Below are 15562 nucleotides of genomic sequence, written 5' to 3'. Positions count from 1 at the left end.
TTGGTGAAGTCAGGCAGAATATCCCCACCCCACGTACTTTCTCAGGAGCTTTGCAGTGTCCCTACCAATTTGGTCCCGTGTGAAATTCTGCATTCTTTCACTATGAGATGGTATTTTTCAGAATTAAAATAATTGTCAGAAAGCCTTAACATTCGGTCAGATTTTTAAAAGTTTGGAAAGTTGTGACAATTATTTCCTCTTACAAAAACGGCTGAGGTTTGTGGAGTGGGGCGGGAGGGTCGGCTGTGGAAGAAGTTGCCCGTGTCTTTGCTTTTATGCAAACTTTGGCCATGGCCCCATGAACTTGAGGGTTTTGAGGCACAGAGTGTCAAAAGGAAAACCTAACTTACTGGTATCTTTTATGTAGAAAAGCAGCATCCATACAATCTTTACTTTATAAAAAATTATTTAAAATTTAGTACGCTTATTTAGATCTTGATTGTGCAAGAGCTGAGTGCTCTTGTTTCAACTGAGTAATTTGTTCATAGAAGACCTTTTAAGTAGTCAATGACACAGAAGAATGTTAAATAGAATTGGGTGAATAACAATAGGGGTTTTAAATGCTCAGCTTCAATATATTTCCATTAAATTATTTTCTTTTTCATTTTTTAGTATACTTGAAGTATATTTCTAAAGCCATGAATCCAGTAATGGGTCTGGTATGGGATGAAACATCTCGACATGTGTTTCCCCTTCTAGGGACATGCTCTTAGCTGGAGTCCCAAAATTCATCCTCCCCGTTCACTTTGGTCCTTCATTGCGTGTAGGGACTGCGCGTAGCGCCGGCACACCCCAGAGCTCGTGTGACCATCGGCTATAGGTGAAGAGGGAGGTCGGCTTCCTTCCTTAAGTAATGCTGTTTCAGGCCGATTAATTAAAATGATTGATTTTAATTTTCTTTATCTCGATTGTCCAGTTCAGGATGTGGCTGCACTTTTAGAGATTCCCAGGGTTTGATCAGCAAAGGGCAGGAGTCTCACTGAAAAAAACCCAACCGTACTTTGTTCTGTAAAGCAAAATAGCTTTTGTAGCAAGTGATTTCTCCTGTACCCTAATCAGATCATTCAGTAACAGGCAGCAGTATCTGCTTTTCAGATTAATGAAGAAATGTTGAGTGACTTTCAGCCATGAAACGATGGGAACGGTTAATCCTGCTGCAAGTGGGGGGATTTTCATACCGCTCCCATGGAGTCCTCTCTTGGCATTTGCGACATGGGCAGGGCCTTCGGCTTGGGGATGGTGTTTGTTTTTCAGCGGGTGGTTGGATTGCATCAGTGTCCATTTCTCAAATACAGATCTCTGTGAGGCAAAGGCTGGATTCTGTAAATATCATTAAGTCATTGATTGGTATTGTTGACACCAAGTTGTCATTATATCGCTCCCCCTCCCAAAATACCTCAGTGAATTTTGTTAAGATTCGTGTTAAGATTCATCCTTCCTCTTTGAAGGATGTGAATTATATTTTCACGTTGATGTGGGCAATGGATAGAGAAACTTGCCTAAACCAAAGCAGCAGCAAGCATCTTTTGCAAATCAGTTATATGGAATATGGTTTTAATGTCCAAGTGGCATGAATTTTTTTTTTTCGGGACCAGTTCAGCAACTTAAAATATGAAGTACTCCAGGTCTAAAGTAGGGTGATTACAGCAAAGTTCAACTATGGAAGCACATGAGTCAAAACATCGGAGTATCAGATAATTTTTCATAATGAATGCTGAAGGAGATTTCACTCTGCTTATGAATCTAAGAAAATCAATGATAATATTTTGAGAGTTGTGTTATCAACTATGACATTCATTTTTCAGCACATTTATAGATTGCTTTCCTGAATCATCCCCAGAAAACCTGTAATTTGCATCTTGGGTCAACGTTGTTAAGTGTGCTGCTCCATGCTTTCAGTTGCCTTTTATTGCAGCATTTACTACTATATGTATGTTTGCTATTTTGAAGTACAAGTAAACAATATCATCAAACCTGACATTTATATGCCAGCTACTTCATGCAGGAGCTGATTTCTGACTATCTTCAGAATGGCACTGGTCCATTAAAAGGCTTTTTCCAGCCAAATTTAAGTATTTAAGAATGTCTTCACAAAAGAAGGCTTTTTTAGAGGGATTGTTGTCGCTTGTTTTGCACACAAAGGAAAATCTCTGCAGGGATTGAAATGCTGTATCTTGCAAAGTCCTCTGAAGAGCCAGGTGTCTACTGGGGGAATAGTTCGTCTAAGTTCACCAAGCCATTTCTGTCTTGGGTAACAACACGTAGCATGAGCTTTATTTGCATTTTGGATAGAGAAGCAGCAGAGGATGTTCGTCACCTGTAGTGTCCCTTGTCAGGGATTGAAGATGCAACAGAACCGTGGTGGCCAAGCCATCTTCCAGGAGTGTTGACTCTTGGTAGGAGCACAAAGTTCACGTGAAAATCAGAATTAATTAAAATTTTGCACATTTCTGTCAGCTCAAATCAAGGTCATGAATGCTTTATTACAAGCGATACTTTGAAGAATTTGCCTCTTATAAAGTATAAACTGGATTTTCAGTTATTTTTCTAAATATTGATGGTGGTATAACTGTTGAACATGGGGTGAGATATACCAAATCCTAGTGAAAGGGCTCATTCTTTCCGCCATAAAAAATTCAAATTCAGAAAGAGAGATGCACAATCTAAAATAATCAGTCCCTATTTCAATGCACGTTATTCTAAAATAATCTAGGTGTTCTGTTTGTCATTCCAGGTCTTTTATAAATAAGTTATTATATGTGTTTAAGAGTAAAATAGTTCATTTTTCTGTGTTTTTTCTGTGTTGTTGAATTACTAGCAGAAAACTATTAACTCTTTAGATATGAAATTGAATCAACTTGAATTTGTCAACAGGAAGAAGGTGGAGAGCGATTATGAGGCTCTTCAGGAGCGCCTCCATACGTTGCCTGATAAACTGTCCTACGATATCATGGTATGTACGCTGTGGAGTTCCCATAAGGAAATGGGCTAAAATGTTTAGTACCTGAGGTACCTGCACTGGCGGTGAGGCGTTACTCACGTTGCCACGTAGTACTTTGTAATGCTACGTTTAGTATGATAATAGTTAAACCTTTGCTTTTGTTTCTCTCTCTTCTCTTTGAAATCCACTATAAATCACAGTGTTACTGACAACTGAGAACTGATGACATAAATGCTAACACAAAACCTGACACGTTTGATATGTAAACCTGTTGTACAGAAAACTATAATTATGACTGAATTACGGTACTTAGTCGCTTCCTGAGAAGAAAGTGGTCGTAGTATTTCTTGATTCATGGAAAGAAACCCTAGAACATTGATTTTTACATAAAAAGGTGCTGCTAATTTTTGTTTCACCGATCTTCACATTGACATGGTGATCTTTCCTGCTGCTTTGAATCTTCCCGAACAACTGCACCGCTCCCGGTGTAAACTTTACCCTGTTGGCTTGCGCTCACCAGAATTTTGACCAAATGGGCTTTTCTCTCTTTCTTTTTTTCCTCCCCCCCTTCTCATGTCCAACTCAAGATACATCCTTGAAGGGAGGGAAGTTGCACTGTGGATAACTGAATGGCTAATTTCAGCACAAATTGCCTGCCTGCTTTCTTCCTTGGCAACCTGGCTCAGCACGTAGAGTTGAGCTGTTAGTGAGACGGTGTTGGAGTACACTTACCATGTGGGAAAAGAGTATTTCCTTTTCCTGTGCTAATGATTCAGATTTTGTGTGTGTAGTCCCATCACCACGTGTATATGCGTGTCCATGTGTTGTAAAGCAAAAAAGATGGTGGTGTTTCAAAGCATAGAAAATTTAAAAAAAAATTTTAAAAAAAGCTAGATAGGCCTTATTCTTAGTTAAAGCAGCAATGTCAACTCACATCTGTTATTTTAAATGTATATAAATAGTTCCTATCCTGGTAGCCAAATATTTTCCTAAGTTTTCAATTTTGCTTTCGTCGTTTTGGAGGACAAGTGAACAGGCAAATGGTGCAGCCTGGTACTTGAAAACAAGTCAGGAAGGGTACGCGTGTGGGACAAGCAGATTCTGCCTAGTCTTAACGACAGGATCCTGCCCGCTGCAGGACTGTTTGAGGCATTGGTGTCCTCCTGGATACTGAAGTTCACTTTCCAAGGAAACGGCTCTTCCAGGCCAAGTGCTTTGCTGGAGCTCAAATGCAATAAGAAAAGCAAGTGCCTCTCCCAAGGGAAGGAAGGAGGAGGCAGGGGAATAAAGTAGAAGGAACTGATACAAACTGGCTGAGACAGATCCTTTTTACCCTAAGAAAGAGAAAACTTGAGCTTGCTGTGATTCTTCGCTTTTTGCTACCTCCATTTTAACTTCAGTTTGCTTTTAGTGTCCTGATTCCTTTGCGATTGAAGCCCAGAGGCAGGCAGGCGGGCGGCAGTAGGTCTGAGGGTAAGGATGCAGGAGGCTGGGGCCGGAGGCAGGAGTGAGATAACCGTGGCCGCTCCTCAGCGATGGGGTGTGCCCGAGCCCCGTCTGTGAAGTGTGGGCTGTGGAAGGTGTCCTAATGCATAAACCCAACCCCCGTACACTGTCATCTGTGTTAAGGTGGGGGTTACACGTTTTGAGAAGCACCTGTTAAAGTTATAAAATGTGTTCATCACCGTTGTACTCCGCTCTGAAGTGCTGTGGCTCTGTGTATTGTTCCTGTGCCTGGAGAGTCCCTGCGGGTCGGTGTTGCTTGGCGGAGCGCTGCTCCAAGGTTGAGGTCTGCACGCTGGGGATGGTAAAGCAAAGTCAGATTAAGCATGGTCGGTGATCCTCCTAGTAGCCCCACAAACTTACAGTGAGGTTTCTAGGTACTTACTATTAGCAATACAGATACTGAGAAAAACAGCTCAACTTTGAGTTGACCGTGCCTGTTTAAGTGTTTTAAAACTTTTAGCAAAGCTAAACTTGCTTTTATGGAAATGAATGTAGTCTGTGCACAACTCGTATGTAACTCACCTAAATGATAGTATTTTTATTATCAAGGCTTACATGTTAGGATTAAGTGAAGTTGTTTTCCATGTGAGGATTCAGCTATACTGTAGTTTTACGTGACAAAAAAAGTTTTCTAGTTAAATACCACTTTCCTGATTTTGTAGGTACAATACTCAATGCAAATGGATCTGATCATTTGAATATTTATGAAGGGTTAGTCATTAAATAACTGCTGTAGAATTTTCATTTGTTTAACTCTGTGTATTACTTTTTTTAAAAACTAAGGCAAGAATGACTGTCTAGGTATTAATTTCATTAGTGATTTTCAGCTGTTTCTTCTGTGCCTTTGACAGGTACCTTTTGGTCCTCTTGCCTTCATGCCAGGAAAACTTGTCCACACCAACGAGGTTACTGTTCTGCTTGGGGACAACTGGTTTTCAAAATGCTCAGCAAAGCAGGCTGTTGCGCTGGTTGAGCACAGGAAAAAACGTATGTATGTTTCTGAACATCATTTAATAGTCAAAATTATGTATATTTGTATTAATATATAAATATATATTTAATATATAAAATTAGTAGCATCTACACCATTCTTTTTTTTTGGTGAGCCAGCCAACAGAAGTCTCATTCAGATGTAATATCAGTTTAGCACCCTACTTTCCATCTTTACTTGGGATTTTGCCTAGCTTTTGCAAAACATCTAGCCAGAGCCTTTTTTTTTTTTTTTTTATGATACACCAGCTTAAGTTAGCAAAATTCAGGTTTTGATGTTAGATGTTAGAATGCAAGATGAGTCGAGATTTCTTCATTTGTTTATTATACACAAAAGTAAAAAAACCAAACACAAACCCCAAACCAAACTATAACCCCTGTCACTTTCCTTAATGTGAGAAATGCTGTATTCCTTCCCAAAAGTGAACATCACATTGTAGTTTTGCTCTTAGTTACCTTGCTCCCTATTTTCTGTTCCCTTGTCTCTTCTCTTACTGCTTTGCTAACTTGTCCTCTGTTTTGGTTTTTTTTTCCTTTGTCCATATAATTCTCCAGCCGCCTTCTCTTTCTGCACTTTACTCCTGCTGTACTCCCACTTGTTGGGTTTTTTTTCCCTTGCTTGCCACTCAGCTGCGTTTCTGCCTCCTGCCCTTGGTGTTCCTGTCTGTTGGTGTGAAGAGATCCACTCGATCTCCCCAGATCAAGTGCTGTTGCTGACCACCAAATTCATCTGACATAGCAGCAGATCACCGAGGCAGATAGGCAGTTCATGGGTTTGTTTCCAGCTCTTTTTAGTTGGTTGGTGGGAACGTGGCTTTGAAGAGCCAGGACCACCAGCTAGCAGTGTGCCTGGCGCACGTTGGAACCTCTTTATGTTAGAAAGAATGAGAACCTCAAGTATTTGATGTAAATGTCAAGGAAGGAAAAGCACAATAAAATGGAAAATAAATTGGTACCTATTAGCCTTTGCTGTTTGCTTCAGATAAGCGTTTGAGTAAATTTTTTTTGTATTGGTTTTACCTATAATCTGTTTTATTGCTGAGTGAGTGCTCACTGCAGCTCTACCCTGTGTATGTTACAACTAGCGCAACTGTTTACATTGGATTTTTGTTTGAGTTCAGCTATCCGTGTTGCTGCCTGCAGCAGAATACCTCAGAGGTTCCCCGCGTGAATACCTCATTTTTTTTTTTAAATTCTGTGCAAGCAATATTTGTGTATGAAAAGTTTGGGGTTTTTTATAAAAATTAATTTACTGTATTACTTTAAAATATTCCTTTATGAAGAACATTGTCAAAAGTATGTAATCTGTATTTTACCTATTATCTTTCTTAATCTTGTTCTCCTGACACAACTTTGCAATTTTCTTTCTTACTGAACTGAATCTAGATTATTTATTGTGACTCTTGCAAGATCTCAGGCCCGTATCTTTTTCCTTGATCATCTGATACTTTTTTCAGTGCTGTAGAATATTTTGTCACTGTTACATTCAGTGAAATCATTTGACCTTTGCATAGTAGATGTTTGAACATTAAGTAGTCTGCTGGGAGACACACAATAAATGCTGGATTCTTTCCTTTATGATCTCTTTAAATTGCATTTAAAACACGACTCAGAAATACTCATTTCTTTTAAAGCAAAATAGTCATTGATGCCTGGATATAAACCCTCCATTCAGCTGGTAGCTCACTTCAGCTGTGTGATGGCTGCCAGTGGGAGGCTCCAAAACACTGGTATTAACTAAAAACTTTTTATTTAAAGGACTATTTTCAGTTTTTGATTATAAAAACCATATTAGTACATTGATTCTGGAAAAAAAAAATTCTTTCATAGATATACTTTTCTCCTTTAAAAAATAGAACTGACTTAAACTCTTTCAACCATTTTCACACTAAATTGAGGGCAACTTAGAGGAGAATATTGGAGAATGCATTTGTTTATTCTAATTAGAAAAAAAGTTATGTACAGAAGAGACCTGTAGGCCATTGCTATATAATGTGAATTGGCCACTTGTGGCACGAACATGAAAGACTGGTGTTTCACAAGTATTACTGTAAAGTCTCCTTTGTGTATAGCACTGTGGTTACTTTCATAGGTATGACTTGTGATTTCACGGGCATTTTGTGAGCACAGGGGCTTCATAGCTTACAGGGTGATGCATATTGGGCATTAGCGTTACACTGACATGACGTGATTTGATTTTTAGCATATACTCTTTTTGTTTTGGCCGTAGATTTCGTGAGTAGGTCAGATGCGGGGAAAGGAGGGCACGCTTACTGCAGGGGATTATGTTGCAAGCAGTCCCGAATGTCCCGTGTGCCGGCGGAAGGTCCTAACGCAGCAAAGCTTTTTTAAGCGTGTGCTTAAAGGCTTTGAGATCTAGGAATTTGGGTCTGAACAGAGCAAAGAAAGGCTCATGCTGAAATTCCTTTTCGAACAGAAAGCTGGCAATATTTGTTGATGGTTTGTTTCTTCAGTGACCTACTTTTTTTATCCAATGTTACTCTGATTTAGACGGGTATTTTTTCATAACTAGCTGGTCAAATCTGTTCAGATAACTGAACTGAACTTATTTAGTATAGCACTAATAATTCAGTGCTTTAACAGAAATGAAGAGTTACAAGGAAATAAATACAAGACGCACATTTTCATTGCTTGCCGTCTCTTATGTCCCACTCCTGAGCGGTGAGGAGTGGGAGAACATCTGTTCGGGGTTTAAGTTTTCTAGTGGGACTGGCTCTTAGGTGGGAAAGGGCAAGTGATTTGTAACTCACTTCTGAGTCTTGTTTCTTGCTGGTTCTGGGGAGTTTTCTTTATTGCCTTTGACTGGTTTAGTGTGGGTCTGCCCGTCGAGAGCTCTGGTCCCCAGGGGTGACCCTGTTTGCCTTTGAGGACACCACTGCCCTAACAGTTAATTTCATCAAGGTTCACAGAAAATTTTCTTTACGGTTTGATTCCTTCTCTGTGTGTTGGATGCGTACAAGAACGGACAATATGAATTTGCGTGCTTAAGCAGTAATAGTGCCAGATAAACAATATCACTGAGGATATAGCCTTGGAAGTTAGGGTAGCAATAAGAGTGTACTATATGTAAAAGCTTTAAATATTACTTAGTACTAATTAGGTCATCCTTTTTGTCTTAGCAGTTTTGTTAAATTTGCTTTTTAAAGGAGACTGAGTGAAAAAATGTTTGCTTCTGTGGCATAGAGAAAAGCCCAGCCACAGCAGATTAATTTCTTGGTTAAAATTTATTTAATTGAAAGGAGTAATTGAAGGGTGACTGTACTGAATTTGAAAAGTAAATGCACGTTAACCGACATAGCTGTAGAAAGCCCTATTTTGGGGATACGTTTTTGTTTGCTTAGCTTTTGATTTAGATGCAAACTGTTCAGCATTGTGATTGGTTGAAATGGATTTGGTAAAATTTGGGACAGTCACTCATGTCAAATGTTACTTTTTCATAAAATATTGATCATGTCTTCTTGAATAATTTTAGACTTGCAGTAGAGCTTTTATTTGCTGCACATTTTTGTGACATCCTAGATGTTCAGTTAGTCCCAAAACTGTTAAAAAAAAATAAATCTAGTGAAGTTTATGGAATTGCCAAGTATATTTTTAATTGTTTTAAATTTGTTGCAATTTGTTAAACCAGGTAGTACACATAATGGGAAACACTTTACACACGTTTGTGTGTAAAAATGTAAAGAAATAGTGAAGTAGATTAAAGGATATGCACACCAAATTCCATTATAATAAAAGAAATTAGCTTTTTAAGTATGTCACAGTTTAGCACAACAATAATGCAATTGTAGTTTTTTCTCTTACAATTATCTTGCTTAAGGTACTTCATAATATTTCTGTTCTCCTCAAGGCAAGACTGTATTGTCTCAGAATTCAAAGAGGGAATAAAGATTCTTTTTGTGAATATGGGATTATATCTTTTACGTGTTTGTGATGATATAAATTACATTTTTTCTCTATATCAGTAATCGCATTAATTCTTTAAGATGGGAAATTTTTCATTACAATAGTCCCTGTGGTAGTTACTATAGAAAGAAATTAAACAGATTTTTCTTGTAAATATTTGTGGATTAATTCAGTATGCTAGGTATTCCAAGTGTCTAAACACTTTAAAAGGTGGGAAATTAAAACATGCACACAGAACTAGGAGTGGTTTTATTGTGTTAAAAATTTATCAGATAAAAAAAAAATCCCACTTAAAGGAGAATTGTTGAACTACTTAGCAATTGTGTCTTCAGTATATGTAAGAATACCCTTGCAGTGTCATGCTGCAAATGAATTCATGAAATGAAAATACTGATTACATTAACATACAGTATTGTGATAGTACCCAATTGTAAATTGCAGTATGTAACCTTTAATACAAATATTTGTGTCAATCAAAATTGACCGATAGCTTAGTATACAGGGTTTAAAAGATACCATTGTTTTTTAATAAATAAGATGATCCAGGCGGATGAGGACCAGTTTGAATTTGTTCCTTATCAGCATTTCCAGAAAAAAGGATATTGTCTCCGAAATATATGATAGGAAGGCTTTCCATTTCCCATCTGTGAACGAGTGAGGCCTGTAGAGGTTTTAATGTTTCATCCAAGGGTGAAAATAACTTCCTTTATATTCTAAAGAATGTAACACAAACTTGCCTATTCACTTTTCGGGGGGAAAAGAACAAAATATGCAGGCAACGTTACAAAGAAACCTAGCTGTTGCTTTTCTGTATTAAAAAAAAATTACTGTGCTATTTTTCTGCATGCTGGAGAATTTTCTTTCACTGTGCTTTTGAACATTTTTTTACCATTTTTTGCGATGATCACTTTTTGGTTTGATAACCTCCATCAGTTCCTTCCTTACCCTCGTTAAGTTAGGAGCTGATTTGGTGGAGTGCTAAGCACTCTAAATTTGCTCTGCAGCTCCCAGGAGGAGTTTGGTTTCTCACAGGACCACAGTCTAGGTATGTTAACCAGAACACACGGGAAGAAAGTAAGGAGGCTAGACTCCTTTCTGTAAGTTAGACACTCTGATTCCAGGAAGCCCCTACCTTTTTATCATTCTTACTAGGCAACAGAGGAGTTGTCTGAATGCCACCCTCCTTCATTCAGGAGGAAGTTAAATGTATTTGTGTAATTCTAGCAATAACATAGGTGTGGGAACCTAAAAGAGAAACACATTGCATTTACTTAGTGTTCCTAAAGCCAAATTATCTATACAAATTTTTGCAGAAGGAAATCCAAATTACTTCGGTTTTGATACCAAGGAAACATGGAAAGCAGAACGAAGGTTGTCTTTAAAACATGCACAGCTAAGTGCACAAAGGGTTTCGTTGCATTTTAAAGAACTAATGCAGTTGCTGTAAAAAGAATGAATTTATGTTGTTGCAAGCACAAAGAGAGCTTAAATCCATATACACAAAAAGCAATCTGGATTCTCTTTTGAATCTTAAATGCATCTCTAGAAAAAAGAAGAGAAGAGAAAAGAATAGAATAAAATAGAAGGGTGTTTTGAAAAGCTCTTAGTAGATACTACTTTCTGCAGAACTGTAGATACTATTTGTTTCAAGTAACCTGTGATAGTTCATTGGATAATTATTGGCTAAAAAATGTTTTGTGGCAGATTAAATGTACATTTGTCAAAATACAGTTAAAAATCCTCAGATGATTGATCTACTTACGCAGACCCTTAAAAGCAAGAAAATAAGTAAAGCACTTAAAATAGCATGCCGTAACTCAACCCATTAATAGTACTTGTAATTGTACTGGAGCGCTGTACTTTTGCATGGAGATGCCTTCCATCTCCAAAGAATTCAGAAGTGGAGTACGTGCATTAGGTCGCATGCTGCTTTACCTCCAGCCTCGGTAATATTAACCGACTCCATTAACAGACTGCGTGATAGGTATTCTTGTTCTGTTCAGGGGTCAGTCGTAATTGTGCTAGAAATTGCCAACCAAAGGTTTTGCATGCAAAACGCCGTTCTGTGGTTCCCCCGTGTAACTTCCCTTCCGCACCCGAACGGGGATGTTGGCAGCCCAGCACTCCCGTGGCGGGGAGTGAGAGCCGCGGAGGTGCTGCCTGCAGGGGCACGACGTACTCGGTTCTCGCTCTGGAGGAACTGAGCTGCTGTCAGTAACCGAGGTAGGTGGCTGTTCCTGGCTTGTATCAACACTCTGTGTATATACAACCATCTTAAGACTGGTTACCTTCTACCTGAGAAACTGTGTTAGATGATGAAGAGATCTTCACTCTAAATCTCAATTACATCCAGAAGTCTGTGAAATACTTAATCTACAATTTCTGTCCAGTCACCTATCCTCAAGGGAGATTATTTCCTAACTTTCCAGTCTTCCTCTTCAATGTTACATCCACAAGGCTTCCTCACAGACTAACTGAACTTGGCAAGGTAGACCAGGCTTCATCTTGGTTTGTCCTGTTTCACAAAGTCTGACTTTTCAAAATAGATCAACCTGTTCTCACTGTTCTTGTCTGTTCTCACTATTTAAATCCCAGTGTAACACACAGTTTCCAGAAGTAACTAAAATAATGTCTATGATTCCCCAAATCCTTATAGACAACACTCCAAGGACATTAATGTCAAACTCAGATAATTAAAATTTGTATCCAGCCAAGCTAATTAACCCATTAAAGCCAAAGCACATAGATGAGAATTTGTGTCAGTTTGGCATTAGTACGTTGTCATGTCTTGTAAAATCTGGCTTCGGTGGGCTTCATTTCAACAATATGAAATGTGTTCCCCAAGTATATATATATTTTTTTCCCCCCTCTACCAGTGTGCATGCAGCAAGCAGAGGGCTGCTTCTTAAAAATGGCTAATCATGGTGTAAGGAAATCCAGTCAAGTTCTTTCAGACTAATAAGGGAGCTGGGAAAGAATGATCTAAATGTGAAAAAAAATCTCGCTGCCTGTAAATATTCAAAGGCTGCTGCGCCGAGGAAATCTACATATCCTGATTGCTGATTCAACTACCGTTCCCTTTCGGCAGTCCTGGGAAACGGTCCTGGGGACTCTGGCTTGTCTGTGGCGCTGAACTATCTTTCCAAGCGGCTTAGCCGAGACGTGTAAATAGGAACTGCTCGGGTTCACCTGAAAGCCATGTCAGCCTTTTTGCAGATGATTGGATGTGACAAAGTTGGACAACAGCCTCTGGTTCAATCCGTCTTAAAAGGCTCTAAGCAGCTTAAACCCCAGGGTAGTAAGAGGAGGAGACTACGGAACCTCTTGTACTCTACCGGTATTTTTCTGGGGGTCTCAATTAATAAAAAAACCCTGTAGTTTGTAAAGCAAATTGTTTCTTGCTAGATGCGGTACATTTTAAAATTCAGCGAATGACATTAGATGCTTTTTGGATGCACAGGGTCAAGTTTAAAACACGAAGCCCTGGGCTTCCCCTGCAGTTAGGCGCAGGAGCCCTTCTCCAGGAGCCCCTGGCTTTTCCTGACAGGGGAAGGTCTCTCCTTTGGCCGATTGGGACCCCCGGCTTTCTGCTGCCGGGGAGGCGCGAGCAACGCGGCGGGCTGGCCGGGGACAGAGCGTCACGGTAATCCCAGCTGTCCCGCTGCCGTGCTGTGTGGCCCGGGGCAAATCACTTAAACTGTCTGTTTCTTCATCTGTAAAATAGGAGAGAGTAATACTTACCTCCCTCGCAGGGCGCTGGGCAGATTAGTTAATGCTTGTACAGCATTAACTAATTAACAGCATTTTAAAATCAAACACGGTGTGTAGCTGCTCAGCATCCTTACCTAACGGAGCAAACCAACGTGCGCCTGTCCGGAGAGCGGCGTCGCAAGCTGGTGCTCTGGAAGCAGCGTAACCTAGATGGCTGCTGAGAAATATTTGGATATAGAGGCGATGACTGAGACGCTCGTGGTGTTTAAGAAGCAGCTGAGCATCACATTTACTATGAGTGTAAAATAAAAGCCTGAGGAAAATTGGTCTCAAGCTAGACGTTTATGTATGTCGAGACTACCTTCAAGAGCTGAAAGCACAGATGGGAGCATTTGCTATGAAAACTATCGCCACCTCTCTTTGAGTTGGATTTTGGAGGTGTGTTACACACCGAAAAAAGCTGTGAATGATGTTGATAGGAATTAACTGAAGAATAAAAGCTGTGTGCGAGAGGCGATCGCTGCTGCATCCCACGGAGGACAAGGAGGCTCTCGAAGGAGCTGTGGAAGGGGAGGGGGACCCTGGTTGCACGTGGAAGGAGCACTACTCAAGACGTTGAATACTTTTTGGAAATAGGATTTCATCCAGTTGTGTACAGTAGGAACTGCAACCGCAGAGCATTTTTCAGGGGAGAATCTTAAGCTGTTTCTCAGAAACAGCTTAACTAATGGAGATGACCGAACATTTGATGAATAGGTTGTTGTTTGGTGTAAAGGCCAATGCTTTTGAAGCACCCCAGAAGTCTGAGCTGTGTCTACTTGCTTCTTGTTGGAAAGGGTGGACGTTTGCTTGAGTAGCCTTTTCCAAAATGCCTAATGTTCTTTCTAAACTATTTACTGCAATAATACATTTTTAAGTAATTGTATTTGGTACACTGCAAAATATCAACAGGGTAAAAAGCATACAATGCTGAATCTGTTAAAATGAGGATGAGAGTAATCTCACACACTTGGTGGCCGTTGTGTTTTCCCTGGACTGTGTCATGCATAACGCCCCTTCTGCGTGTGCAGAGAGGGAGGAGGGAGCTGAACCTGATTGTAGAACTCTGAGTCACCAAGTAGGTTTTATTTTGCAAGTACAACTACAAACTCATTTTGCCTACTTAAGTGCATTTTGTAATCGTTTTGTGATCGTTAATATGTTTTCATCCATCCTTATCTGAAAGACCTGTTGTTAGAATAAACGCGATCTCTGAAACATTTCCAACTGCATACCCTAGCCAGAAAGCTGCGTGGGGCGTAGCTATGTATGTACTATAACTTTCTTAGGATTAGCCTCTAGACCAGAGGAACGCTTAATCAAATACTAAAGTTAACAGGCAAAAGGAGAATTAAAGAGTAATAATAGTGAGAAAATACTTTGAAAATAGTTTTTCGACTAGAGTGGTTTTTGGTACAGTTTTCATCATTACACGTTCCTGTCTGTAAAATGGGAATAGCAGGGTGCTCTGCTATACTTGTCAAAATAAATAAGGTGTGTGAGGGTTTTTACATGCCACAGTACTGGTGGTCATGGAGGTAGCATAAACGGAGAGAAGCAACGCTGAGGAAGGAGCTAGCTAGATTTATGAAGTGAGTTATTGCTTAAAAAAGTTTCTTGGAGTGTGACTTTGCTGATCCCATGGTAGAGAGGATCTCTTTGCCTCCTTCATAGTATTATGGGAGACATCTTCTTGTATTGCTTTAATGATTCCAAAAAGGAATTTTAAAATAGAAAATCAGCTTACTTCTTCACAAAGGCTTTTAGCTCCTTGAGGGTATATAGGACCAGTAGGTGCAAGGTCTTAGAGATCCTCTGTTGAAACTAATTTATGTAGTAAGTCTTCCCTCCTGAAAATTTGCATTTGTATTAGTTTTGAGTTGAACAAAGAGTGCAAGTCTATTAATATTATTAGTATAAGGCTTTAATTGTGCCCTCTTTCCCCCAATTCTTAAGTCTTAGCAAAGCTGTGTTTCCTTTTCAGGCGGTTATGACCTTCTTCTTTTGCAAATTAGTTTGTTTTTTATGATAACTTTAAGGTAAAAGTGAAACTTAAGTTTTTAATATTTTATAAATTGCTGTTGAAAGGATTCATTATTTAATTGGCACGAGGGGATACAGAAAGCAACGTCTCAAATGAACTAATGTCTGAGAACTGGGTAGTTCTTACAGTACCTTTGCAAAAATGCAGTAAAGCGTAGTTGCCCAGACAGAAGAGGTGTCTGTCTTCTGCTGTGTGTTGAGAGTACGGTTATTAGGGCAGAAGCATATTTCCCTTGTCCATCATCACAAAAATGTTTGAATGCAGTAACAGGAATGAGGTTTCAAAGGATTTTTAACAGTATGTTTCAAATACCAGTCTTAATTTTGTCACACTACAGCAGACTCCCCACCTGGATGGTTTTTTATTTAAAAGACTTTTACTCAAAAAGACAGTTCTTATTTTTTTTC

General features: G+C 39.3%; 1 protein-coding gene across 3 annotated transcripts in view; it reads left to right on the top strand.

Annotated features, from left to right (window-relative positions):
• The window catches only part of URI1 (URI1 prefoldin like chaperone), a 43183-nt gene that overhangs the window by 13795 nt on the left and 13826 nt on the right, over positions 1-15562 (top strand). For all 3 annotated transcript variants that reach the window (XM_075765929.1, XM_075765931.1, XM_075765930.1), the window contains exons 3-4: positions 2875-2953; positions 5299-5434. In XM_075765929.1, coding sequence (XP_075622044.1) covers positions 2875-2953; positions 5299-5434 — 215 coding nt within the window. The remainder of the gene's footprint in view (positions 1-2874; positions 2954-5298; positions 5435-15562) is intronic.

This window comes from Balearica regulorum, chromosome 13 (genome assembly GCF_011004875.1).
Source record: "Balearica regulorum gibbericeps isolate bBalReg1 chromosome 13, bBalReg1.pri, whole genome shotgun sequence".
NCBI lineage: Eukaryota > Metazoa > Chordata > Aves > Gruiformes > Gruidae > Balearica > Balearica regulorum.
This window is presented reverse-complemented; position numbering and strand designations above follow the sequence as displayed.